Source organism: Anser anser (assembly GCF_964211835.1).
Source record: "Anser anser genome assembly, chromosome: 3".
Taxonomy (NCBI): domain Eukaryota; kingdom Metazoa; phylum Chordata; class Aves; order Anseriformes; family Anatidae; genus Anser; species Anser anser.
Genome location: NC_139722.1, coordinates 44,864,898 through 44,892,725, shown reverse-complemented (window position 1 = coordinate 44,892,725; position 27,828 = coordinate 44,864,898). Strand labels below are relative to the sequence as shown.

The 27,828-nt window shown below is 38.3% G+C and overlaps 1 protein-coding gene across 9 annotated transcripts in view; it reads left to right on the top strand.

Moving 5' to 3' along the window:
• USP45 (ubiquitin specific peptidase 45) overlaps window positions 1-27,828 on the top strand; it is a 54,842-nt gene that overhangs the window by 2,794 nt on the left and 24,220 nt on the right. For 7 of the 9 annotated variants that reach the window (XR_014581321.1, XR_014581323.1, XR_014581324.1 and 4 more), the window contains exons 2-8: window positions 5,229-5,338; window positions 7,309-7,478; window positions 9,088-9,191; window positions 9,973-10,073; window positions 18,905-19,050; window positions 20,316-20,411; window positions 22,616-22,746. Coding sequence is in view for 4 of the 9 variants with exons in the window: in XM_083828334.1 (XP_083684460.1) it covers window positions 5,239-5,338; window positions 7,309-7,478; window positions 9,088-9,191; window positions 9,973-10,073; window positions 18,905-19,050; window positions 20,316-20,411; window positions 22,616-22,746 (848 nt within the window). In the remaining 5 variants the exon portion in view is untranslated. Of the gene's footprint in view, window positions 1-5,228; window positions 5,339-7,308; window positions 7,479-9,087; window positions 9,192-9,972; window positions 10,074-18,904; window positions 19,051-20,315; window positions 20,412-22,615; window positions 22,747-27,708; window positions 27,823-27,828 lie in introns of all 9 variants that reach the window. The other 2 variants (XR_014581322.1, XM_083828337.1) reach the window with 1 other exon arrangement.

Genomic DNA, 27,828 nt, shown 5'->3' with positions numbered 1-27,828 from the left:
TCTAGCAGGCAGCGAGGGCTTGTTTGCCGCAAAGGTTTTGGTGGCCGTCAGAGCGTGGAGCGCCCCGGCCCGCTGATTGATGACACTGCCCAGTTGCTGACCATGATGGATGCGGTTCTTGCTGGGGTTGTATGACATTTGATCTAGTAGCGAGCAAGCCAAAATGCCACAGGTAATGCTCTGAACAGACATCCAAAATATATCAACTTGCAACTTGCATCAAAACATGTGGCAGTTCTGCAGTAGTCACAGAGGATCTGGCATTTCTGACCTGCGCAAGTCTCGTCTTTTTCTACTTTCACAGTTAGAAGGAAGCTCATAAAGCCACATCACAAATATGCTACAGAGCATCTTGACCTTTTGACTTAATCTGCACATCTTTTCTGTTCAACAGCCCTGTGTTTTGGTGGTAGTCTGCTCTTGGCAGCTGTACAGTTCTGTTAAGATACATGAAAGCCCTGTGCTAGTTTTTGGAATGCTAGATTCTGTGTTCTCTATTGCTCTTCCAGTCCAATGCAATTTTATTTTTTTTTTCATTAGCAACATAAAATTGTATAATTTTAATTGGAAAGTTTGAGTACAAATGGTAAGTTAGCTGGAATTTAGCATACCCCAGCTGAAAAGAGGAATTAAGGTAAATATATTTGCCCCAACTCTTTTCAATTCAGATGCCCACTGATGAAATAATTAACACTACTGGTTTCACAGTTAATGACCAGTCCTACTGGGAGAGTATTTCCCATATCCAAAGTAGTACCTGGAGACCATCTGGAGACCCGTCTAGCTATATTTCATAGGGTAAGCATGCTTAGATAAGCTAATGGTTATTATGCCATTTTTATCTTACCGTTTGCATTCTAGTAATGCAAATATAATCCTCCCAGTTAATCATGAATCAGGAAAAATGTTGTGATAAGTATTACACAGATCAGAACAAAAATACGGCTCTTGCCTGAAAGAGCTGGCACCCTAATTATGAGATGAGAGAAGAAGTGGGTCTCGCCAGATGGAATGGAAGCAGCGATACGGCAGCCGTCAGGGTGGCAGGCTATTCCTCTGCCACGCTGGTGGTCTGCTTCGCGCTTCTTATAAATACCGCAGCAAAGCTGCAGTGTGGGGAAGCGCACCGAGGTTGCACGTTTTGCAATTTAGCAAGTGAGCTGTGGGGTTGTAGGAGGAGGGACCTAACCTCTGCATCGGGTGTGCAAGGTGGGAATGGATTTTGAGGGGTTCAGGCAGTGCAGGCTGTCTGCTTCTCCACCTCTGCTGCAGGAGGATCCTGTGAAGAGGAAAGACCTGCTTATTTTTTTGCCCAAAGAAAAGTGAATTCAGGTTCATTCTGGCCTTGTATCTTCTGTTGGTCCTAGCTCTACTGAGTTTCAGTAAGACATAAAACTTAAGAAATAATTATTAACTTTAAGAACTATACCCAACTCTTGGTAGTTTCTAAATGTATACTTTACATTTAGGGTGCATTTTTGTGTTAAATACAGTCTATTTCACACATACCTTACATTAAAAATAGACCAGGCATGCCTTAGGTTTAAGTCAACAAATTTAGCACTGGTATCTTAGGTTGATTTTTGGCGCTTCGACAAATTTGAAGCTTTTAAAATTAGGTAGGCAGATTGTTCTGCTGCTTTTGAAGTGTTTTGATCTTTCTAGAAAGCTGGAAATTAGCAGTTACACTGAGGAGCTTTTGATCTTAATCAGTTTTTTTGTAGGCAGGCTGCCATTAGGAGTCTTTTAAAAAGTAAGTAAACCAAGAATAGCAAGTGGTGATGATTACAGTTCAAACTCTTGTATGCGGAGCTCAAAGAGTATGAACAAGTTTGGCAAATACTAGTTCTTAGTTTTGTATTAAATGATTGTTTAAGTGGAAGAGGTTCAGCTCTTTCTATTTATATTCTTTATTTTTTTTTCCATGAAACTGAGTAATTTTTAAGAATTTTACTGTGTGCTGAGTAGAGATCAGGGTGAAGGTAACATGCTGGCTGAACTCAGCTTTTTCTACCACAACAATCTTCATTTATTTATTTATTTTTGGCAGGTTGATTAGACAAATACATTTGGCCTGTGACTTGATTTTGTGCATAGGAAACGGTAAACGTACTGTATTTGTTATTCCATCACAAAAAGAAACTTCCAAGCAAGGGTTTACAGAGGCTTCTTCCTGCTTGTGTGTTCGGAGGAAGTCTTTCTCCTTTGGTACGCTCCTCAGTTGATCACTGTAGCCACAAATTAGTCTTTGAACGTATTCAGAAAAAAAAAAAAAAGAAAAAAAAAAGGAAACTGGCCTGGAAAGAGACAAATCATGGGGATATTGCCAAGGTGTTTAATCCTAAGTGTATCAAGTTCATTTCATGTAAATTGTTTCCCCTCTGCCTGTGTGTCCTGAATGCATTGCTCCTATGGCCAAGAGAAATCTAGAGAGTTTCTCTCTTAATTTTTTCTTAGCTGTATTCTATGCTTCTTTTTGGCTCTATTTTTGTTCAGGGCTTTCATTTCAATAAACTGTTAATATTTTATTTCATGTAAACTGGAACAGGTCTAGGAAGGAATTTCTGAAGCACCTTACATTTCTTCCTCATTTTTCTTGATGAAAGGTAATAATCACATGGCTGGCATAAGAGTTTTGAGTCTGAATTGTTGGCCATGATTTTAATCATTAAATTAAAAATTTTACGTGTAATGTTTTCTGTCCCTGAATGTGCTGGAAGAGGTCAAATAGTGCCGTGTCTATACTATGCTACTTGTGTCTCAGATGCTTGCTGAGTAGCTACCATGTTCTTATTCATCCCACTTCTACGCTTTTCAAAATCAGGCACAAACCCTGGCTGGCTAGGTCCTTGATATTCTGTGGCTTTTTTGAGAGCTCTCAGGTCAGTAAACATTGTCTGATGGATGCCTCCGTGTGTGTGTTTATGAAAATTGATTAATCTAATGGTCCGTGTTATCTTTTGCTGTGCCTGCTCTTACTCAAAGATGACTGCAAAGTCCCTGGGTTGGTCGGCGGATTCCCAAGCCTGCAGTGTCGGTGCTTGGGTTTCCTGCCAGCATTTGTTTCTAATGCCACGTTGATTATATTCAGTTAGAAACGCCACATTTCAGATCATTCTTGGTACTAATTGACACTCAGTCTTCTCCGCGTGTCCTCAAGGCTTGTAGAGAGCAGGTTCCAGCAGCGGGCTGCTCCCGCCCTGTTCGGATAGTACCCGCTGGCCTGCTGGCCACGGGCTTTCAGAGGTGGAAAAGACTTGCTTGTATTTCAGCTGGCTGGGGGCAAAAGCGTTCTTTTGTAAAGTTATCTGAGATCTTGAAATGACTTTCGTTTGGGTGAAAGCTGCGGTTTGGACAGCTTACATAATCTGTCCAAATAGATAAAGAATTTTCATGCTGAAATGAACTGGTAGATCATTTACGTCAATGCTGAATAACCTAAACATGGCTATGCTCCTTTAGGGAGGACATTTTGCTGCCTTTGCTATTAACTGTTTACATAATATGATACAAAATCCTCAGTTTTCTAACAGCAGCTGTATCAGCCTTCCTGTCTGGTGAATGTCCTGATGAATTGTGCTTGGTTAAGTTGCAGTGCAACAAGTGGTGATGCAAGGTTTCATGTGGAAGCTTATGTGCATATATATCATGAGATCCCAAGGTAGAAATAAATATACACTTGACATCGTTTGGATCTGAAGCACCTTGTACTGTTTTGGGGTTGCTGTGTTGCATGGCTCTTGATGTACATCAAGGATTTGAAATGTTGTTGAATATACGTAGTCAAGAGCTGGAGTATTCACATCTTCCTGACTGCTTGAGCGTGAAGTGCAAACCTGCAAAGTCAACAACCGTGAATTTAGCAGCATTATTTACTTGAATGTCTGAGCATATGAAGCTTCGTACCCTTAAGTACAGAAACTTTGGAAATCTGTAATTGAAGAGCATGGCGGTATATAGTATACATTGACCGTGATGTAAATGTAGCACTTCACAAAACAATGAAGTGCAAGGAAGCAGAGAGCAAAGGTTTCTTTCTTACTCTATGGAATGTTGGAATCTAGATTGTTCCACTGATGGGCTTTACCAATATGAAAGGGGGAGGAATACCAAGATCAAGATTTAAAAACTTGGATGGACAAACTATAAGCTTTGACAAACTTATTTACTTGATCTATAGTAAGGATATATCTTTTGCTGTTCCCAAGTGTAGAGTATTTCAGAGGTTTCTTACGCAGCAATGTGGTAGCACGGTTAAAGATGGTATCAGTGGGGCAGGTGACATTATTAACTTGTATGTGGTACTGCAACATTGTTTTCCAAATAGAATGGCTCATAGGTCTGCAGTGTATGAGTGTTTGATTGTCATGTATTCATATGCTTTTGGAAAATAAAACATAATTTTCTTTGTTTTTTTCTGAAGCATATTGTTGAAAGACATCCTGTAAACTAAACCGCGGAAGCTGTGTGATGCACAGCTGTACTGATCCAGTGAATTCAGATTTGTTTTTTGATTAAATGGCAGTATGCTGAAATCTCTGAAGGATTTTATTTTATTTTTTTAAGTTTGGTGGAAAATATTTGTGATTGAGTTCTGTTTCTCTTAGGACTCCTTTATTAATTTCCTATGAGAGCATTCATTTGTATGGATTCTCTGATGTGTAGTAGAGGAGTCAGCTCACGCTGCAGTTTGTTCTTACTTGTAGTTGAGGACAGTTTCATAAGAATCAGAAGACTTTTGTATTTTATTAAACTGTCTGAAATTACTCAAAAGGTTTTAGGGAATGTGCATGGGTGAATGGTAACAGAAACCTTTACCAAGGGAGATATGTTAGAGAAGAGAAGCTTTTATTTTAATGAAGTTTTTCTTACCATGAAGTTACCAGTAACTTACAAGAACCTAAGGCTGGAACTTTGTAGTAGTTTAAAATGACAAAAATAAAGTAAATTGCAGTCTCCCAAATACTTACCGCTGCTGCCTGGAAGAATGTCCCCTGTAGGTGCAGATACAGTTTGTAATGTCATGTAATAAAACTGATCTTACAGCATTCTTAAGAGCTATTCTTAACACCTTCATATTTTATATTACAAAATAGGTGACATTAGTCAGTCTAAAACTGTGTTCAGGAGATTTGAATATGTGACTTGATCTTTGCTTTTAGAGTTTAAACTCAATAAACCTGGCAAAGCGATTAGACAATAAAGCAAACTCTGTTTCTCCTTCCTAGTATATAACAGATGCGGGTGAAAGATCCATCAAGAGCCAACCCTGAGAAAACAAAGAGAAGCAAAAGGCCTAACAGGCCACAGGATGAAGACTCTTCAGATGATATTGCAGGTAAATACATTTAAGTGTTTTTTTCCCTAAGGTTGAGGGCTAATAAAATCCATGTTGACTATGAAAACCACAACTCAGTGGTACCAGGTAATACTTCTCTTGTTTGACTTTGTAACAAAACATCCTCAGTCAAGTCTTTCTGGCGTGATAGGTTGTTACACTACTTGACTGCCTTGAAGGGCTGGAGGGCTGATTGGTCTTCAGTGGCAAGCTCTTCAGAGCACAGGGATGGTCCTTTCCAGTGTGCAGAAGTTGAGGTGTGCATGGCAGGGAGCTGCTGACTGAGCTGAGGCAAAAAGGAAAGGCGTAGAGGGTAGAAGCAGGTATGGGCTGTCCTCAGAGGGGCTCCGGTTATGTAGGGATGGGATTGGGTAAGCCAGCCTCGGAACTGAATCTGGTAGGGATGTGAAGGGTAAGAAGGGCTTGTTTGGGTACTGTGACAGCAAAATGAAGACTAAGGGAAGTATGAGCATGCAGCTTGAGGAGGCAGAGGGGGTGTAGTGATAAAGGACTCAGGAAAAGGCTGAACAACTTGGACTGCCTTTTTTTTTTTTTTTTTTTTTTTTTTTTTTTTTTTGCCTCTGTCTTTGCATTATCCAGAATAGAAGACAATTGAGGGCTGTTAAGCAAACGGGTCCATGGGATCAGGTGGGATGCATCTGAAGGTGCTTAGAGAGCTGGGTGATGGTGTCATCATGAGGCTGCACTCTTGTCATCTTCATGGTGACAAACTGGGGAGAGTGGCTGATAATTCTGGAGGGTAGGTCTGTCATTGAGTATGACCTGGACCTGCTGGCAGGAGAAATGGGCTGGCAGAAACTTCATGGAGTTCAACAAAAGCAAGTGGAGAGTCCTGTTCCTGGGCCAAAATAACTACATGCAATTACAGGGTGGGAACCTGGAATGGCTTGAGAGCAGGTTTGCAGAAAAGGCCCTGGAGGTCCTAGCGCACAAGCTGATTATAAGTAGGCAGTGTGGCTTGTGCCGGTTGTATACCAGATGGTATTAACAGGAACGCAGATCGAGCTAAGTGATTCTTCCCATCTTTTCAGCACTTGTGAGAGTTCATTTGGAGAACTGTGTTCAGGTGTGGGCTCCCTATTACAGGAAAGACATGCTGGAGTGAGTCCAGCAGCTAGTCATGCCCTCCAGGTGGTTAAGGAGATGGAGACCATGACACGTGGAGAGGGGCTGAAAGGAATGGGTTTGTTTAGCCAAAGGAGAGGACAAAGTTTCTTCCTTCAACCATCTGATAGATGCTTACAGAGAAGGCAGAACCAGACTCTTCGCGGAGGTCCACAATGGAAAGTACTAAAGACAAAAGTTAGGGCAAGGAAAATTTGGCTAGACATAAGGAAATTTAGTTTATTTTCACTGCAAGGATGGTCAGACAGAAAACTGATTTTCTAGTGAGGAAGTGAAATCTGTCCTCAAGGCAATTCAGTGCTCAGTTGAACAAAGCTGTCAGCAATCTGATCTAAAATCATATTTGGCCCTGCTTTGAATTAGGCTTTGGACAAGGTGGCCTTAAGATGTCCCTTTAAACCTAAGTTTTTCAGTGGTGAATTCTAGTATTCAGAGTCAGCAGTTGTAATAAGATCCTATAGGTATTTGGAAATCTTATTTTTTTAAAGATAGGAGGGGATGTCAACTGCCTGCGTTATGTGCAAAAATAGATTTATGCAGCATTTCACTGTTGACAAAAACAAAACAGTAATTAATTTTGTACAATAGCAGCCCTGTTAATGGTCCTAATACAAAGTAGCTTATCTGTTTTTAAGAGGTGATGGTTAGTGACTCGAAAGGGTTTTTCATTGTAGGAAGACTGAAATAGAGGTCTGATCTTTCTTGATCTTTCCTATTTTTGTTTTTTCCTAATGCTGAATTGTTGAAGATTCTTCCTCTTTGATGTGCATGTGCTCCCTTTCATAACTATTATCTTTAATTGACCAAAGTATTACTTCCTGTAGGCTTAACCTGCCAGCATGTGAGCCAAGCAGTGGATGTGCATCATGTGAAGAGGGCGGTAGCTCAGAGCATTTGGTCAGTATGTTCAGAATGTCTGAAGGAGAGGCGTATGAGTGATGGTGAGCCCGTGGCCCCTTCAGACATATGGCTGTGTCTCAAATGTGGCTCTCAGGTAAGTGTGTGTTTTAAATTTATAGGTGGATAGGCCCTGATTTTCTGAAGGATTACTGGTACAGATCCTGCCCGTGTGGCATCTCATTACTTTCAGTGAAGTGGTGTGACATAAGTGCTTAGCTGTGAGAATCTGTGCTTCAACTTTAATAGAATGGGATGTGGCCTTGTGTTCTTCTTGTTTGGTTTTTGGCAGTATTTTGGGTTATTTTTATGCATTGTGGTGCAGTTTGGCATTGTAGGTAGTAGGTGATGGTTCCACCTTTTCTCTGTTCATCTCTCTTCCATCTCTTGCTACATATGGAGAATTAGCTCCAGGAACTGTACAGTTGCAAAATGCATCAGTTCAGCTGGCTTATCTGGGTGAAGATACTGCCGATAAAAATGCATGAATAAATGAATATGTATATTCCTGAATCAACTCATACTATGGACACTCAATTGCTAGATTTGATTGAAACCAGGGAGAAAGGACTGTGCAGGAGTGAGAACGCTGCTTTCTGTGGCAGCTAGCCATTAGTCCGGATCAGTTATAATGTCAAATTGTGGTCTCAGAGTTTAAAATGGCAGGTCCTGACCCCAAGGGCTTGTGCAGGTTTCTGGCTTGTGAGTGAAGTAAAGGTTGATGCAGAAAAATTCAGTTTACAGGCAATGTCATGCTTAATTCTGCTAATAGTTGCCAGAAAAAAAGCATTTCACGTTTTTTCTTAGACTTTCTGTAGGTCTTACTACAGTAAGGACAGATGCCAGCTTTTACCATGATTGTCTAATCAGATTAAATTTTGCAAAGAAACATGCTATTAACAGGCTTCAGAAGATAGTTAAGTAGATTTGAGCAGAACTCAGATTATCTCTGAAAATTTGCAGTTAAGGACAGCTTTTAAAACAAGGTAAATATATGTGCTTTTTCATGTTTATGTGGTCAGTAGCCTCCAAAACTCATGCCTTATTCAAAAATCAGTCTTTACTTCTAAGTCCTGCTCTGTAGATACTTGAAAAACTGCAGATGCTTTCTCTTGAATTTGATGTACATAAATGGTGTATTTGAAGTATATTTTTAGTGAAAAAAATGATTTATATGCCTTTTGCATTTGCTGTCTGGAATGCATGTAGCATTCTTAAGCAGTGAGGCTTACCTATGCTGTCCTGTCCTCGATATTCCATGTCCAAATAAGCTACATAGTCATTTCCTTCACTTTTTATTTTTAAAGAAAATTCTTATCTTTGTGAATGGCATAATTGGCTTTCTATTGACAATTCTTATTCAAAAGGTAGGAATTAGTTCTGTTAAATCCAAACAAGCTTAATAACAAGCTATACTTCTAACTGATTTTCCCAGATAGAAAAGATAAGATGTTTTTTTTTGTGTTGCAATGGGTTTTCCTTTATTAGAAAAAATAAAATGTGCTTATTTTTGCAAAAAAGTCAATTCATATCTTTGTAATACTGAATTATAAAGAATGTTTAACCTTCTCAGTCATTGCAAGTGAATATTTGGGCACTATAACTTTTAGTTTTAAGAAGTAAAGTTTTTGTAATTTATTTACTAATAATATAGTCTTTTCCTACTTCATTTTTTTTCCTTATTGTGTTAATATTTTCATTTTTAGGGATGTAGTAAGAACTCAGAAGGCCAGCATTCTCTTAAACACTTCCAAACAGTGCGTACAGAACCTCATTGCATTGTTATTAGTCTCAGCACGTGGATCATATGGTATGCAGGTGTTCATTTATGCTTATATATAAGGATTTCTTGTACCTTAAAGCAATGTCTTCTAATTATAAAGAATCATTTTGACAAACAAAATGAATGCCTTATATAGATCTCTAAAGAGGAGAGAGGCAGGCTTTCTGGAGCGAAAATTAGTTTGTCCTTATGATTCTCAGAGAGGTTGCAAATCAAATAAAGTAAACAGTGGTTTTGGTATGCTCCCTTCCTGCCCACCCTGAGAGAGCTATTTTCTCTCTATATCTCCTCCATTGTCCAAACACAGGTTTCTTCCTGCTAGGCAACATTCAGTCACATCAGCCACATTTTTCTTTTATATCAGTTGTTTTTAAGTAGACAAAATGCCTTGAATTGCTGCTGAACTATGGTTTTTACAGTGGCCACGACACTATTGCCATGGAAGGTTAAAGCATACCAACATAACTGTTTGTGAGTCCATTGTGTACTATAGAGAGTTGGCTGGTTATAGGAGTTTGTCTTTCCTGCTTGTTTCTATATGGTTATTTTCAGGGCTACAAACTGATTTTAATTAACTCTGTTAATTTTGAAGTCCATTAGGGCTGATCATTAGGCGTTCATGCTCTTCATTAGGTATGAAGAGCACGTATGGGATGATGAGATTCATTTTTAATTCATCTTTTTAGTACTAAAAATTGAAACCTAGAGCTTAAGTAATTTGTGTAAGTTTTTTTTTAAGGGGAGTCCATTAAAATCGGGAGGTGAATCCAGATATCTTGATTTCCAGTTCATTTCCTCTTTTGTTTAGGTGTTACGAATGTGATGAAGAGCTGTCAACACATTGCAACAAAAAGGCTTTGGCTCAGATAGTTGACTTTCTTCAAAAACATGGTTCCAGGGCTGAACCAAGTAAGTTTACACAAATAATTTTATCTGGGACATCTGTAATGTACTGTCTTTAAAAATGAGCATTTCAGATTTTGAGTCATATTAATCATATAATTGTAAAGTTATGTATGAGTGTGTAAGTGTAATACAGTTTGAAACTGCACAGTTACTTGAGCAAGTAGTGATTATCGTGTTTTTTATAAATGATTTCAATTTTTTTATCCAGTACAATTAAGTTTTTAAAATATTTTGAGCGCTGTAGGATGGTTTTCCCAGATTTTGTCTTTAATGAAGAGAAAGATGTTTATTGTAGAGAAGATATAATACCTCAAATAAAATGTGCTATAAATTAATGCACAGAAACATTACAGAAGAATTAATGAATGGAATTTTTCTAGTGTGGATGTGTCACATCTTAAAATTTTCAATTTGGATTTGTTTTCCACAGTTAATTAAATTTGTGTAAGGGGATCTTCTAGTCCTCTGGTGTTGGATTTACTGCTTTCTGTTCAGTGATGTCATTGGGTTGTGATATAAAGTTCATTTCTGTTAATAAAAAATTCTCTTAAATTTTATATATATATATTTTTTTACCATAGGAACCTCCTATATCTTATCAGTATATGTGATAGTAGGTAGAACTTTGTACGTGTGGCCCTCAGCTGTCTACTCTTGATAATGCTGATGTTATTCGTTCTTAACCGTAACACATACTGCAGCATTTCTGGCTTGTAATTTATGGAATACATCAGATTCCAGGTTTTCTTCACAAAGGAAACCCAAAAAACAAGCAAACGAACAAAATCACGTAACTGAAATTGTAAAACAATTGGTTGCAGATTTTAGCAGAGGTCAGTAGTTACCTGTTTTTAAGTAAGATTGGAAAAGAATGCCTTAGTGGATTGGACTGTGTATTCCTTTAGCTGCATGTGCACAAATCCTGCTAGTTCTAAGAGGTGATATGTATTTTTTGAGGGGAAAAAAATGTAAGGGTCACTCAGAAATTCATATTTTGATCTAATCACAAGTTGTATGTTAAGTTATTTGTTTGTAATAAATTGATGAATTGCTACTTTTTGCATCTTTTTGCCTGGAACAATGAAAATGCAGTATGTGATTTCACGCATTCACAGTTTCAGTTTCAATTTACATGAGGTCATAAATTGGTGTTGCAGCTTGCTTGCAGATTAAAAAGCTGTAGTGTTTGTTTCAGTTAATTCCGTTTTTGAACTTCCGGATAAGATTTTCAGAAGGTATATGATTCGTTGTGCTTCATGCTTTGAATTCATACTTTGTGAAACTTGAAAAACTTTGAAGTTTTCTGGGTATGCTTAGAAGTTTTTTGTGAAATGTCTTAAATTAAGCAACTAAAATTCAAAACTAATTCAGAAAAAAAGTAAGCTTATCTTTAAAATCAAGTGTTTATAGTAGAACAGGGCAGGATATATTTCTTCTATATATGTATTTGTGTTTCATTTTGATACTCTGGAAACACATATTTCATTTAAATATCTGCCACATATAACTGGAAGCTCCTTTCTATAACTGGAAATTGGAATGTATTGGTTTTATTTAGGGAATAAACTTTTTATTTTTCCCAATTGATTTAAACTGATTTTCTCTCCAGTTTTTAAAATCAGGGATTGGAATTAAGAGCTAGCTATAATCCAGTTTATTTTGTAGTTACGCAGTTTGCGACAGGAGCATATGGAGTTCACCCTGCTTGCTGCGGTGCCCTGAAAAGTGAGGTTCTGTGGCAGTGATCCACAGTGTAGCAGTAACTAAGCGCACCCAGTGACCCCGAGCTTTTACTGTGAACACAAGGTAGTGAGTGACGCGATACAGTTGTACATCGGTGACAGACTAACAAGTCCAGGTTCCCAGCACCTCACACTGTCTGTGAGGTTTCCGAGGCAGTGCTGCCTCAGAAGCAAAGGCCCTACAGCTTGCTCCTGCTCCTTCTTTCCTGGTCGTTCTCCATGGAATTGCTTTGGGAACTGTGAAGGGCAGGACTTGTGCTGGCTCTTTTCTGGTCTGGATCAGCTCCCTGGAGTGATCCACTGCTGGTGAGAGCAGCACCGTTGTGCACCAGCGCGGCCGAGTGGCCACCCCCTCAGCAAGATGGCTCCGAAAGGGCCTGCGCCCTTCCAGGCGGGCTGCGGCCCACCCGCTGTCAGCCCGTGCGTGTCTGATCCGCGCTGCGAAGCCAGCGGCCCTCGGTCACCTTCACCGCTGTTCTTGGGAGCTCTGGGATTAGCCACCCAAAGATGTTTTGCTGGGCTTTCCTGAGTGGCAAGTGAAAGAGGAAAAAGTAGCTTGCCCGTCACAGTCGGTTGCTTCGGTCCCAGCTACCTACTGGAAGAGGCTGATAAACATCGATGTGTTGATAAATAAATAATAGGTGTCAGCAGAAATTTCCAAACAGTACTGAAGTTCTGTTATTTATTTATTTATTAAGCTAGAATGCCTTTTAAATATTTTTTAAAAGTAAGATCTGAAATCAAAGCATAATTTGTGCTGTTGTCCAGAAGCAAAGGACACAAAGTATAACAGTGAATATTAACTCTACCATTGACAAATTATCTTTTATTTTCTTTTAAGCATAGCATTTCATTTCATGTTACCACGACATTTTCAGTATAATTATCATCCTTTAAATTCTTTGTTGGCCTAGATTTTAAAAAAAATATTTTGCATATAAGTCAATAATAAATGACTGATTTTAAACTGGGAAATATGAATTATTAGTTGTCAGTTTTATGCTGCTTGTTTCCCACAACTTACTTTGATTTCTTTAAAATTAATACAGTGCTTTTATTCCATTGCTTTTCTGCTTCTTCCTTCAATTAAAAAAAAAAAACCAAACATATTTACTTAATTTTCATACCCAAATGTGGCACTGTAAAAAAGATTTATCTTATATCTGGGTTTCTTTCTAATCTAACAACTGGTCGGCATGGTGCTTCATTACAATTCAAATAGCATTATGTAGAAATTTCTGCAGAAATGCAGCATGAGAATGGATATAAGTAACAGATGAGAGCTGTTAGGATTATTTTTTTTTTGATTCTTGAAAGTGTAGGAGTCATTTAAAGATAAAATAATCAGTTTAAACATGTAAGGGAGGGTTATATAGATTTCCTAATTAATGCATCTTGGAAAATAAACAAAAGCAAAATGCTTGTCATTTGGTACTAATGTGGTGGAATAGTGTGGCAGCAGGATCCCTGCTTTTCACTCAGTCTCTCATAAAGATTCAACTTCACTTCAGCTGTAAAAATGTGCAAATTACATTACTACTACATGACTGACTTTTGTAATTACATTAAGCGATTGAGATAAATCCCAGTGCTGGGTTCCCAAAAGAATGCTTGCAGCTGTGTGATTTTCGCATCTGATCCTATGGTTTGTTGTACCCAGCCATGCCTGCTATTTTTTTTCCTTTTTTTTTTTTTCTCTCCCTTCTCTGTAGAGGAGTCTGTTTGGTTAAGAGGTCATGTTGGGCACAAGATGGAAGAATAAAGCAAGATTGCTTTCTAGGGTGTACCACCCAGAAATTTGTTTTGTGGAAAAGGTTAGCAGGCCATGATGATTTTCACAGAAAGGCAGGTGCAGTATTGTCAGTGTGGCACACTTGTGAGCTTCACATGGACATAATGCACATGTAGTACACAGGAACCATGCTGAGACATTGCTAGCTGGGTGTCTGCTCATTTGCTGGAGAAAATAAATTGTTTTGTGGTCTTAAAAATGCATATTTTCCTTTATAAAAGCCAAATTAGACATTGTTTGAAGACATAAGATTGCATAGTGAATTTGTTTATAGAGCAGTTAATTTGTTTATGTGCCAATAGAATGAGAAGGGAGAATATCTGTTCTCAAATTCTGTAGTTAATTTTATAGTTGGGAAGTTCAAGCAGAGGAATGAGATTTTGCTAGTAAGTTCAGCTGCCCAGCTTTTGCCAATAGGTGAAATTTAGAAACTTGATTTATGGTTTAATGGGTATAACTAATATAAAGCAAAGATTAAAAAATATATGATTTTACAGTACAAGTAATGGGTGTTAACTTGTCTGGAAAAACAGTTTGAATAATTTAAACTTAAGCAAAATAATGCAGAATATGTTGACTATCCAAATCTGAGTTATGCTTCAGCAAAAAGATATTTCTCTTTTCAGTCATAAATTTTCTTTCATGTTTACTTATTGTTAAAAATAAAAAGTAAAAAAAATAGACATTCTGTTGTTTTTACCCGCAGCTTCTTCCCTTTCCTGTCTGCGTACTTGTGAGGTGTAGCACAAGTCATTTGAGCGTAGAGCATCAACACCAAGGGTTGAATAGGTTGCTTTTTCACACTATGCAGATGTGGTTTTTAGTTCGTAACATTCTGACAGAATCATAGAAATGAAGTTGTAATCTTTAATTTGGTAGGATTGTAGCACCATAAGATAAATCAATCCTTTAAAATGTAAAACTGGTGACCATTTAAGATGAGAACAGTGCTGTTTTTCTGAGGGTTAGCTAGTCATTCTTGTACAGTGTTGGGAAAAAAATGAAATTTTTTAAATAAAAAAGGAGTGCCTGACAATTTAGTACCATTTCGTAATATAGCATGATGAGAACTTAGTAAAAGAAAAGAAATCTATTAACCTTGCTTTTGCTATGAAGACCTTCAGCTGAAGTACCAGAGCTCTATTCAATAGAAAATGCTTGACCTTGGAATAAAAGTGCATATTCCTGGAACCTCATTTTTAATTACAAAAAAAAACAGTCGCATTGAAAAGATGAGCAAAAATGCTTACTCCCCCAGCTGAAAGAAAAATTGGATGTCAGTTACATTTTTGCTTACATGCCATCTGCACCCCCAGTCACATTTCAGTTTCAGCAAGGTAGGTATAGAAGACCAGGTATGCTGCAAATGTTTGCAGTACTGGCAAAACAAATAGATAGAGAACCAGTAGTAAGTTTTTTGAATGTTTTTTGCAAGTGGGTGTGCCAACACTGTTTGCTTTTACACCTGGTCTGGTGACTTCTTGTGATTCACAAACTGAATCATTCTCTGTATAAAGGTAGGGCTGGGACATCTTAGTCACATACCTATACGGCTGGTGCTGTGCAACCATCATGAGCTGACCTCAGAGCCTACAAGGCTACAGCCAAGCAGGAGGAGGTAGAAAAGCTCAAGAAAACATTGATGCAACCTTGTTCTGCATCGTGAGCAGTGCTGTAGCAGAAGAGCAGCCTCTGACTGCTGTGGGTGTTGTGGACAGGGCGTTGCTAGCACTGGGGAGGAAAGGTCAGCGACGAGTGGCATGGCCGAGCACGAGGGCTGTGCTGAAGCACAAATGCAGTTGTCTGGGGGTGCAAGAAGTGAGCACTGAAGAGGGATGTTGTTGTGGGACCGGAGGCAGGTGCTGAAAGGTGGTCAGAGGGGCATCCTTACTCAACTCCCCTGTGGAGAGCTGGGAAGACAGTCTTGGCAGGGAGCCTGTGGAGCAAGATAGCCTTTGCAAGAGAAAAGGAGGCTGCAGTGATTGAGGCACAGCTTGGGTGAGGGTTTTTCCCACATGACTGGATGAGAAAGGACACCTCTACAGAAAAACTGCAGAAGGAACTTGCCAGAAAAGTGTACTCTGAATGTGAGACCCTCCCCACCCCCAAATTGTCAAATACACTGTCCAAGTTACGGAGGGACGGGCCTGCCTGGGGCTGATGCCCACCCTGTCTGAGAAAGGCAGAGAAGCTGAGGGGAACCATGTTAACTCTGGAAGATGTAATAGTGAATTACAGACAGAAATTAAGCTATGAATTTGATCATTTCCTTGCTTTTCACCCACCTTGCTCCTGGGAACACTAACAAGAGTTAACTAACAATGTTCCTTTATAACACCTACTGCTACATGTGGCCGGGTGGCTGGAAGTACTTTTCTCAAAATGCTGTTCGGCCAGGAGTTGTAGGCCCTCGTGGATAGCAGTAGATTATAAACATTTTGATAGTCCTTTTGCTAAAATTCTTCTCGTATTTATACTGACTTAAAAGTCACTTTTCATATCCAAAAGCACTGCTGTGAAAATATTACAGAACTGCAGGATTGAGTTGGGAAAAGTCTGAAACAGTTCAGTGCAAATTCACTTAAAAAAATTACATATTACTCTTTGATTAATAACAGGCTGGTAGCCTTGGGTTAATCTTGCAGAAGGACCCTTCAGCCCCAAGCTGTTAAGTATTAGCTATCGCAGTCATCACCAGCATCTTCTATTAAGACTGACCAACTCTTCACATGTCAACTAAACATTCAGCTTTAGGCCTGTCTGTCATCTATCCCCAATCTGGGGATGCTGAGCAGAGTTAAATTAAACACTGCTCTCCTTCCTCTGGCTCTGTATTTGTCCTTAAAAGTGTTTGCATAGGGTAAGCTAGAGAGCTGATAGTGGTTGTAATGGCACTTCTGTGAGGATTTTTTCACAAACGCAAAAAAAATAGGGAAATATCATTTGAAATGAGCTTGTAAAATCTCTTGAAAAATCAAGAGACAGTAATTAAAACCTTTGTAATGAAAGGAGGTTCCTAGACTTCTGTAACAACACACAGGCCTTTTCTTAATTTACTGCTACTTCTTCTCCCTGTGCTAATTACTAATTTGTGACAGTCGTATGTCTGGTTCTCATGCTCTGCGTTTTACAACTGCGTATTCGCTTGGCTCTTATCGCAAAACTGGATGCTTTTGCTTTGTTTTTCCGCCTTCAATAATTTATATGTAAGGCTCAGCAAATGGAGCCTTGCTACTTGTGTGAAGCTGCCATTTAACCATGAAGTGAAATGCTTTTATCGAGTTTGCCCTGCAGATACGGTCCGCTGTGGCAATGCTGTCCTTATTTGGTGGCTGTGCAAGGAGAGCCAGGTGGTGCTGCAAAGCGTAGCACAGTGAAGCGTGGACAGATCTAGGTTTGACATTTGTCATCCTGTACTGCTAAAGGGAAGAGAAAAATCTGCTTTTCCATATGCTTATGCTTTAATTTTTGCCTGCAGTTTTGTCCAGATGGCCTTGTGAACATTGTTTACTTTAAGATGCTGTCCCAGATGTTTTTGAATGCCGATGGATAAATGCAACAACTGTGGTATACTAATACACAAATTATTTACACAATTTTGGCTTTTTTTTTTTTTTTTAACTCTCTCTTCTCCCCAGCACTTCTCTGTATGGCACACTTTTATGATGGGAAGAAGTCTACAATTATATTATTAAATTTCTGAGAGTGAGCAGTGTCTTCAAGTTGCAGATACTTGGACCTCTTTTTCTGCTGATAAGATTCTTTTGTAGTTCGTTGTGGATGGAAGTTTCAGATGCTGTAGTATACCCCTTGTAAGCATGTCAAGTAAAAAGTGTTAGTACACATAGCTTGTAAAACAGTGATTGTTTTAGGGTGTGAGCAGCTCCCAAGCTATTTGTCGTTTATTGCATTCAAAAACTCTTTGCTTTTTCAAAGACAATTTATTCTTTCTTTGCCCTTGTACTGTCTTCATTCTCCACACTAGTGGAAGGGAGAATATTTTAAAGCTGCGTAAGCAGTATTACCAAGAACATTTAAAAATATTTTTAAACAGCAAAGCACCTCTCACTGCATTTTGACAAACTCAGATGCAATTTGGAAAAATAATTATGCCTTGATGGCACTATAGGGTGCAGACAAACTGCGTCAGAGGCTTGTTGCAGATAAAATAGATATTTTAATGACTTCTTTTTTATTTAATTATATTTTTTCATCTTCTAAGGAAGAAACTATGCAGGAATGTACATAAAAGAACCTTTTGGCATGAGCCTTTCATTAACGTAAATAGGCTGGTTAGTTATTTCTCAAGAACACTTTAATGAGACTTCAATGTGAAGCTCATTAGAACAAACATATGAATTCATATGTCAAGACATAGGTTGCAGCATCACAGTTCTTGGCATCTATTAAGTCCATAACTCGTTTACATTGACATGCATTGTTAATCAATATTTAAGACACTGCAGATGTCAGTAATGTTCATATTTAGTTCTGCAACCATGACAATATGAAAGTTGCTAGTAAATTCCAGGCTAAATATTGTTATCTCAAGTCTTTTCATTACCTCTAGGCTACAAGTTAATGACTGTCTAACTTTGCTGCCCCCATCTATTTAAATAATAAGGGAAATGGGAAAATCCATGGATGTTATACTGGTAGCATATTCCATTGCAGTTTTACCAAATTTTTGTGGTTTAAAATTAAAGCAACATCGTTGTATGCATTTGGGTTGTGTTAGCAACCCCTCAGGCTGTGACAAAGGGAGGTAGGTGGAGGAGTAAATGTAGCATTTGTGAAAACTTTTAACGACTCCAATTCAGTTACCTTGAGCAAGCTGTACAAGGCAGTTTAAACAAAGTACAATAATTTATAAAGACTTGCAGCATTCAGTTGGTAAATTCTGGTTACCTGTCCTTAAATGCACCAAGGAGCAGCCTTTGTGTGGTGTCTCTAGTGTGTGTAATGACACTATATATATAAAAACTTCCTATTGTTAATAAACTAACAGAATCTGTTTTACTTTATTTATTGCTTAGGTAATTGAAGAAGTTAAAGTCTTATGGGACAATCTAATTGTTGTGGGAGGTATTTACTGGTTATGTGTATCTGGGGGGGAGGATTTTTTCCAGGGATTTAACTGCTACTGTCTCTTGTTTTTTTAAAGACTATGCAGAGCAGCTTAGAGTACCACCAAGGTATCCTTAAGTACATGTCAAAAATTATAAATGTAATCCATGGAAGGACTGAATTGGTTAAACTATACAATTATCTAGTAACATTAATCTATAGTTTAATTACAGGTTCATCAAAAATCATACGGCTCCGTGAAGAAAACAGTGAAACAAGTGAAATACTGAAAGGCAAAAATTCTGGTAATGGTGCATCAGTTCCAGTTAAAGGAATAAATAATTTAGGAAATACATGCTTTTTTAATGCTGTCATGCAGGTAAGACGGAAAGCTCATACAGTTTTCACTCTATAAATTTCAGAAATACTTAATCTGCATAAACTGTGGCCTTCATAAAAGGTACTGAATGTTACCAGTTTTCATTCTGCTGTCTGGAGGTCCTTTTAAAATGCTTTTCACTTCTGGCTATCCAAGCACTATTTCCTTTTATAACAGAAAAGCGTTCCTGGATCAGTAGCATTTTTCAAAGTACTGAGACAAATGAAAATGTCAAGTATGTTACACACTGCATATGTGTGTGGGTTGTACTCTAGCATATGGTTTTATTTGTAGTTCAGCATTAGGCAGTCATGAGTAATGCATGGTATTTACCATACTGGTGGGTGTGAAAAGTGGTACTTTATGCATAATTTAAATTATCAAGCACCAATGTTGTCTGCACAGTGAGTTGTGATGATTTTAAGCCCCTACAGATGATGCAGCTATAAAAGTACTTTTATTATTTATTTATTTTTTTCTGACCAGACTAAGAGAATGAATTATACCAGTGCACTTTTATTGATATGAGCCTATAAATAATCCAACATCCTAAAAATAGCAACCCTACTGGGTTTTATATTGGAACATCCTAATGCCTGCTGGTTGAGCAGAGACACCTGTGTATCTGCAGACAGGAGTGAGCAAATGAGACAAAACTGCTACAAAGGTGTTCTGAACTGTCAGGCTCTACGTAGCATTAATGGTGGTGATGATAAAACTTAGCCACCAAATAGTACGTTTGTAAGGAGTAGCATTACTACAGATTGTTCTCTATGCATACTTAGAGCATTGTAGAAACTGAAGCGATCTGTGGCAAAAGTAACTAAAAATAAAGGGGAAAAAAAAGCTGAGATGTGTTGAGTTGGTTTCTCTCTTAAATTCAGAGAGGCGATGCTTTAAAGTGTTACAGAGTCCCCATGCTTCCTGGAGGATTATGAGGGAGGCTGCAGAGTTCAGAAGAAACAAATGCTTTCTCATATTAGTGTCCTCACCATCCAAAATAAATAAATGAACTTTGTTATACAACAAAAATAGAAAAGTTATTACCAGGAAGCTATTTCGGAATTACAAAAGCAGAAGTACATACAATTTTCAAAACAGTCTAAGATTAGTGATAGCTTTTACAAGGATGATACCTGCTTTTTCTAGTGGTCTCATATTATTTAATATGTCTGTTTTCATCTGTCCCTGAATTGAGAACTAAAGAAAACTGTATAGTTGAAAGATCAGCGTGAGTTTCTTTTTTTTTTTCCTTTTTCTTTAAGAACTTGGCACAGACTCATATACTAAATGAACTGATGTATGAGATGAAGGAAAAAGGAACAAAGTTAAAAATCTGTCATACCTCAGACTCCCAATTGGTAAGTGTGCAGTGACAAATACAAATTTGGGCAAACGGGGGAAGAAACAAGAGAATGGCATATCACATCTCTGTTAAAAATACTCTTATTCTCTCATTTGTTTTTATCTCTTTATAATTTAGCCAGTTCATGATATCCATGAACTCACTCCTATTACAAAGCTAATTATTCAGCCCTGAAGGGGGGGGGGGAATAATCACTTCCTTTCACATTTTATAACATTGAAGTAGCAAATAATACCTGACCTTAAGAAAGAGTGGCTTATTTTTGTTTCCCATTTCGTTTCTTCAGTGTGCATACATAATACAGAGAATAGTATTTTTAGCTCTGTAAAGTGTTTATGAAATATTTTATTCCAGTCTGTTCCAGCTCTTCATTGATGAGGCTTGTAAAATTTACTGCATGCTTCACAGCCAGAGGATTAAACTGAGAGAAACAAAATTCTATTGAAGACTAAATTGCTTGTCCTCAAGTTCATTTGAGGCATATGGGAAAGAAACTAGTTGTTATTATCAAAATAATATGCTGCTGTTCCCAATCATTTCTTATAGCTTTGGGTTTTCACAATAAGTTGTTACCAAGTGGGGTAAAGATAATACCCTTTTCCCTCTGCTAGCTAATAAGGCAGTTTTCAAATGCTGTTTTTTTTTGTTGGTTTGTTTGCTTTTTCTTCTTTTTCTGCTCTTTGCTGGGACCTTTCTGGTGATGGTAAGGATTGAGAGGTGGGAGTCTGTTCAAGATACCTCTGAAGTTATAAAGAATTCTGCATGTTGTTGGTAGTGATGTTGATAGCTTCTCCAGGCAAGAACAGTGTGAAATTCACTGCACTGTTATCTGTATTACCTCTAATGGCAGTTCTGAACAGCGGCGTGTTTCACTAAGTTATTCCTGAGCCACAACTGAGGTCTGGAGCTTGTTTGTGCCTGGAGGCTTAGGAAGGCAGTTGGTTTATGCTCAATGTGAACCTTGCACAGCCGTAAGGTTGAAAGATTTATTTTCTATTTAATGACAATGCTTACGGTGTAAGATCTTCGGAGCGAGGAATGCATTTTCTGGTCTCTGTATGTCAACAGAGGATTAGAGGACTACAGTAGCGTAACTGATAGTAATGGAGAAACTCCTAGCTTCGTGCTTGGTAAAGGGTATTTTTCAAGTTTTGATAGTGTATGTAATGTGAATACTTTATATTTATGTGTATCCACAGAGGTTACGTTTTGTTCAGTTCTGTTGTTTGGAAGAGGCAGTCTCTCTAGTTGTTTGTCTGGAAGCTGTAATCTGTTTTTGTGAGAATCAGATGAGCTAGGAAGTAAGCCCTGTGATGAGATATGAACCTGGCTACGCGTAAGGGAGAGCTGGTGATCTTGAAGCACAAGTAGTACTGAAGCAGCTGAGGAGCATCTCCTGATCGAAGTCTATGTCAGATGGCCGCTGGCCAGGTCCCTGCAGCCCTGGGGCCTGCTGGGTGGTATGAGCCGCAAACCAGGAGGGGCTCGTGAGACTAGCACGGCTCCAGTTCCTCCTGCTCCCACCAAAATGTCTGGCCTGCAGTGGTCTGCTGACGGCCTCTGCTTGTGAACCACTGCCCGTGCCTTCCCGGCTCGTGGCTCCCGCAGGAGCATTGGGTGCTCCTGTGGCTGTCGGATGTGTGAGGATTTCAGGATGCAGCTCTCAGCTCAAGGCACACAGGAGTAAGACAGATAATCCAAGAGGTGTATGATGCAAACTTCCACTTGGCATTCACATTCTGAAAAACAGAATAAGTAAGCTTTCATCACGTGTGTTACTAATTGGTTTCAGAGAAGAAGCAGCAGAAGGTTCCCTTATGGCTAGCTTTGATGTCCCATAGCCTGGCAAAATAAAAGAACTCCCTGTTTAAAAACTCATCCATATTTCTTACCTTAAGCGTTCCTGTATTACACTTTGTTCTAGTATTCATTGACATGCCTGTTTCCAAAATTATTGGTTAACCACCCGTTTGTTCATTGAAAATTGCTAGGTATTGTGGCTATTACTGTTTAATTAATAAGCTTGCTCATTCACCATTTCAATCATGTAGATGACACCAAGCTTTTTTTTTTTTTTTTAAATAAAACATTCTGAGACTAAAAGTCACATTGTTCTTTTTCGTAAGTATGTTAACCTGAAACAAGACCTGTTTATCACTCATTCTGAAATCTGATGCACAATGTACCTTTGCTTTGAAGGATCCTTTGGTGGTAAACCTCTCCAGCCCTGGACCCTTGACTTCAGCGATGTTCTTGTTCCTTCACAGCATGAGGGAGGCTGGAAGAGGTCCTCTTTCTCCCAAAGTACTGTTCAGCCAGCTTTGTCAAAAGTATGTATTGTCAGCATCTTTTTTTTTTTTTCAGTGATACATTTCTAAATATGCCATGTCTGTTGTGCTTTCTAGTGTGCTGTTAGATTTTTACTGAGCAGCCCAGAAAATGTCTTTGTGTTGTAAAATTGCAGGGTTTCTTGTTGTACTCCAGGGTTGTACCTGTTTTTCCTGAAATGTATGTCCTAGCCCAGAACTGCTATCATGCAGTGGGCTTTCACTTGGGTTTAAGAGGGCAGAAGATGACATAAAACCAAAAGAAAAAATACCATAACCTTTCAGGTCTTGTTGGCAGCTGTATATTAGCTTAAAGCTCTGCTAATACTGCAAGATGTTTTGGGAAAAAAAAGTAAGCTTCTAAGTGGGAAAGTTCTGCTACGATGTCTGTCCTTGGCATCGATTCAGAGTAAAAAAGAGAGTATAATAAGTAAGGACTTAAAGCAGTACTGAGAAGGCGTATGGCTCCAGATTGCAAAGAGCTTACAAGCCCTAAAGAAGTCCGTTTCTTGGTGTGGAAAACGTTTACAGTGGTGCTTTGTAGATGTCTTCAATTATAATACAAACAATCTTGCTTTTTAAAATACCTGTGGAAGACCTATTTAAAAGTTGATACAAATATTCAAATATTGCCTTTACAAGTAAAAGAAGCTGTAGAAACGGAGTAAATGGAGGATGTTACAGCTGAGTCTCACATTTTTAAAAAAAATGGAAGTTAATAATGCATGTTAATCTATTTGCTACAGTATTATTAAAAGGAATTGTAAGTGTTTAGCAGCAAGAGAGTTAGGAAAGTTCCAACTTACTACTGCAGAGTTCCAGGGTAAAAACCTTGCTGTGCAAGCATGCTATAAAGAAACAGAAACTTTTAGACTAAAGTGAAGACCATATAATTCTGATACGGAAACAGTTACTACTTTTTCTTTATCCTCAAAATTTAACTTCAGAAATGTAATATATATATATATATTTCTATTGTACTTGACTTCCTTTTGGCTCTTTTGAGCTGTAAAAGGAAATGTGTATAAAAAGTCCTTAGAGTGATTTTGGATCAGGTGATGCAACAATACTAAATCTCAGATACCTAGTTTTTGTTGTATTTTTATCTTTAAGATAGGCGTATACTTTAGCTACCTGCTAAAAGTTCAACGTTTTTTAAGTGGGTAGCAGACTTTTACTGTTTAGATACGTATCTGTCAGCTTCTGCCATCTCTTACTTTCATCTATGCTTCTTACTTTTGTTAGCCTTGCAGAACACACGAAACTGCCAGGGATATTTTTCTGGCTTGTCTTATGTATCAGTGATGAAATGTCAGCCACAACCTGTTAGCATGAAGTTAAGCAATCAGGGACGGTAAGTGGCTGCACAGTTATGACAGAGGGTTTTGGTCTTTTGGGTCTTCTGTTGATGATGGCATGGGCAAGACAGAAGGAGAATTTCAGCAAATTCAGCAGTCTGCAGTGGTAGAAGTAGGAGGAGGATGTGGTAGATGTGATAGTTGAAAGACATGAGCTAGGCAGTAAATCCTGTAAGATATATTTACACATATTTTTGTTCTGTACTATGCTTACAGATCTACTGAAAATGTTAGTAAAATTAGGTTAAGAGGACAAAAAAATCATTCTGGGTCTTGAACATGCTGCTTGGTTCTAGTGGCAAAACTTAAGTGGGGAGGTTAATTGTATTTCGAAACACTTTAAAGTCTATTGTGATTTACCAAAGCCCATTACTGATCAGTTATTCCACTCAGGTTAACTTGCCTGCTGGGATTTATATTGGAGCAGAGATGCCTGTTTTTTATGTTTGGAGGTTTGCCGACATTATTTTGATGCTGTGGCTGACTGACACTGAAGTGCCTGTACAGAGTGCAAAAATACTTAAAGCTTTTATTGAAACTGCTGTACAAATGTGTTCTGAATTACTGATTTCTGGGCAGTACTAGGTGAAATAATTTGAAGAGTACAGTAACAAAAGTGGTGAGTATACCTTCTCTACCTGAGTATACCTTCTTTCTAAAAAATGCCACGATCTGTACATCTGCAGATCTAGACAAAAAGATCATGTGTCTCATTTCAACTGCTAATGAAGGATGTTCTGTTCCATTGAATTGACATGAGATCTTTATTTTGTCAGTTCTATTTCCAGCAACTTTCCATTTTCAGATAGAATGGGCTGGCTCTCTACACTCTCTACATACTTAAAACAGAAGGATGGGAGGGTATTGACTTTAGAATATTAGAAGTGTAAAAGCTTCCAGGGAGGTAAAAATTCAAACAACGTCTTTCCTAAAGAGGTGAGAGGATGAAAGTGAAAAGGGAAGACAAGTCTGCTAACTCCAGGGGAAAAGGGCACAGGGAAAGACGTCTAACTCAATTGTTTTAGTTTTATGTATTGTGCACAGAAGTTTGCTGAGTCCAGTTGCAGCTTGGTTTTTGTTTTTCAGTTTCTTCCCCATGACAGATCTCAAGATCTCACTGTCTGAGTCCCACTACACAGTATGTGACTGTACCTTTCTTCAATAAATAATTTATGAAGCAGATAAGATAGTACAGGATGTGCTTGTCTGTGATACCAGAGTCAGAGTCAATGACCCAGTCCTTCCAGCCCAGTATTTGCCTTTACCGTGACATTATTTTCAGTATTTGCTTGTAGTGTGCAAAACAGGGATGCACGCAGATTAGTCACAAGTATTTAGACTTTTTACTTAATGACTTAATGCTTGGTATCGTTACTTTCAAATCCTACTGGGCATCTTACACACATGAATAATTGAAATGTTGAAGCTCTCAGCAAGTGGTATGCTGTATTTCTTTATATACTCACATCCGTCTATTGTTTTGTCTGTTACAGTATGCTTTCTAGTCAAAAAGTAACACAGTGATTTCTTAATAACGTTTTTCTTATTTATAGCAGGAGGCTGATCCTTTAAAAATGGTTTATTTTTCCTGATGGCATAACTTTGCTACTTATATATAAATTTAAACTTTATCTAGCTATCTAAATCCATCAGGGCAAGCACTGCTGCACCTGGAAGCTCGGGGAAGAAAGTTGCATTTTAAGCTTTTTATATATCTGTATCTATATATCTCTATTAAATAAATTGGTATGATGGGGTTTTATTTATTTACTTATTTATTAATCTGGTAGCTGAATGGTTACATATTTTCATGTTGGATCAGCTGACACAAAATATAGTAAAGGTAGCTGTATAATTTTAACACCTGACACTTGCCCTCATTTGCAGTTCAATACTGGAATAACTTTTGAATGTGATATCTGGAGTTGCTTTTTTTTTTTCCTTCCCTTGTAAATTCCAGACTTTACTTGCTTCAGATGTTCCAGTATAAGTGTGAATACCAGTATTTGAACTGGACATCCTTACTGAAATTGTTTGAAAAGTGCTCAGTGAAAGAAAACCTAAGAAGGCAGGGAAGGAAGGAAAGGCAAGAAAGGAGCAGACGAAGGCACTTAGGAATGTGGCTAGATGTGGACAGGGCGCTTGTAAAGAAAAGGAGCAGGTGCTTCCTTCTTCAGCTGACAGCAATGACAGAGTGGATTCCCACAACCTGTAAGTGAAAACACTCAGGAAGTGGAAGCATACTTTCTGCTCAAAAGCAGTAAGAGAACTGGGGCACAGTCCTTTCAACGGCAAGCTGCATCTTTAAGAGTCTAGGGAGATCACCGAGTGAAGTTCATCATCCTGTGTATGAAAGGGTATTTGTGGTGCATTTTTTATATAAAATAACAAAAGAGAAAAAATGATACTGAGTGTTAATTTTATCAAGTGGTGGGGTAGCCAGGTTGAAGAAGAGAAGAAGAAGAAAAGAAATGGATGAGTCTTTCTGTAGCAACTGTTTAGCGTCTGGTACTAATTCATCCACTGTTAATTTTGTTAGTGTTGCAGCTGTCAGATGTTTTGCTAGGACAGATTGTGAGCATAGCTACAGGGCCCTTCTGTTTGTTTTCCACTATTCTGAATATTAGGACTGCAGACTTCTGACTTATCAGGAGACTTAGTGACTAATGCAACATTTATGTATGAAGAGGACATAAATTTTCTTTCCCTTATTTGTTATGATTGAGTATTTTTATTGATGGATGAAAGCTTATATTTGTGTAGCAAGCAAGTCTTGCAAATATAAGTGATTAATCCAAAAAGTAGTTACAGAATGTTAGAAAAGCTGTTTAAAATCTCCACCAAATAGTTATTTATAGTGGTACTGTATAGCTGCATTAGCAAGCAGGAAAAAATACTTCCTTAACAAGATTTTATTGATGGTCACAAAATACATACAGGTCTTTATTTATTTATTTATTTATTTTTCCCAAGGGGTATTAATTGCTTCTTATGCAGAGAAAGTACAACTCAGGATGGAGGTTTATGTGGGACTGACAAAATTGAGATTGTAGGTAGTTGGGACTATTGATTAGTTTTGGAGAGAAATCTGAAAAATGCTTGGAGCATTCCATAATCACTTCTGAGCAGAAATGCTCGGGGGAGACAGGCAATGTTGTACAAGATTTAAGAAGTGAAGGAAACAGGATTTTTCTTGTTAATTAGGAGCCTTTTGATACTTTTCTTTTAAAATAATACTGCTGTAGAGGAAAATCTCTTCTAAAAAAAAGATTTTCAACTTCCTTATTTTTCCAGTTTGACTTTTGCCATTTCAAGGTAATGGCAGCCGAACACCGGGTTGATGGTTTTTTGACCAGTTGCCAAGAATTACTTTGGTCCCCCTTTGTGCCTACATGCATGGTGCTGACAGTGCTGCATTAGGTTCTGGTGCTCTCTGACAGAGGAGACTGAACCGTCTCTTGAGCAGAATTTGAGAGATTGCATCTGTCCATTTCAGTTCAGTTTGTCAGTTTCCACAATTTCCAGACAAGTCAACAGAAAACTGAATGGATGAGGTTTACGAATGCAGCATAGCTTAATTTCATAAATAAGTCTTGTGCATTGGCAGGAATCATCTGCTCTTGTTCCTGAGCTTTGTGTTCACTTCTTCCAATCAAGAGGAAGAGCTGTACATCATTTTGGACAGCAGAAGTATTTGCAGTTTGTGGTGTCGGTGAAGTAGGTAAGC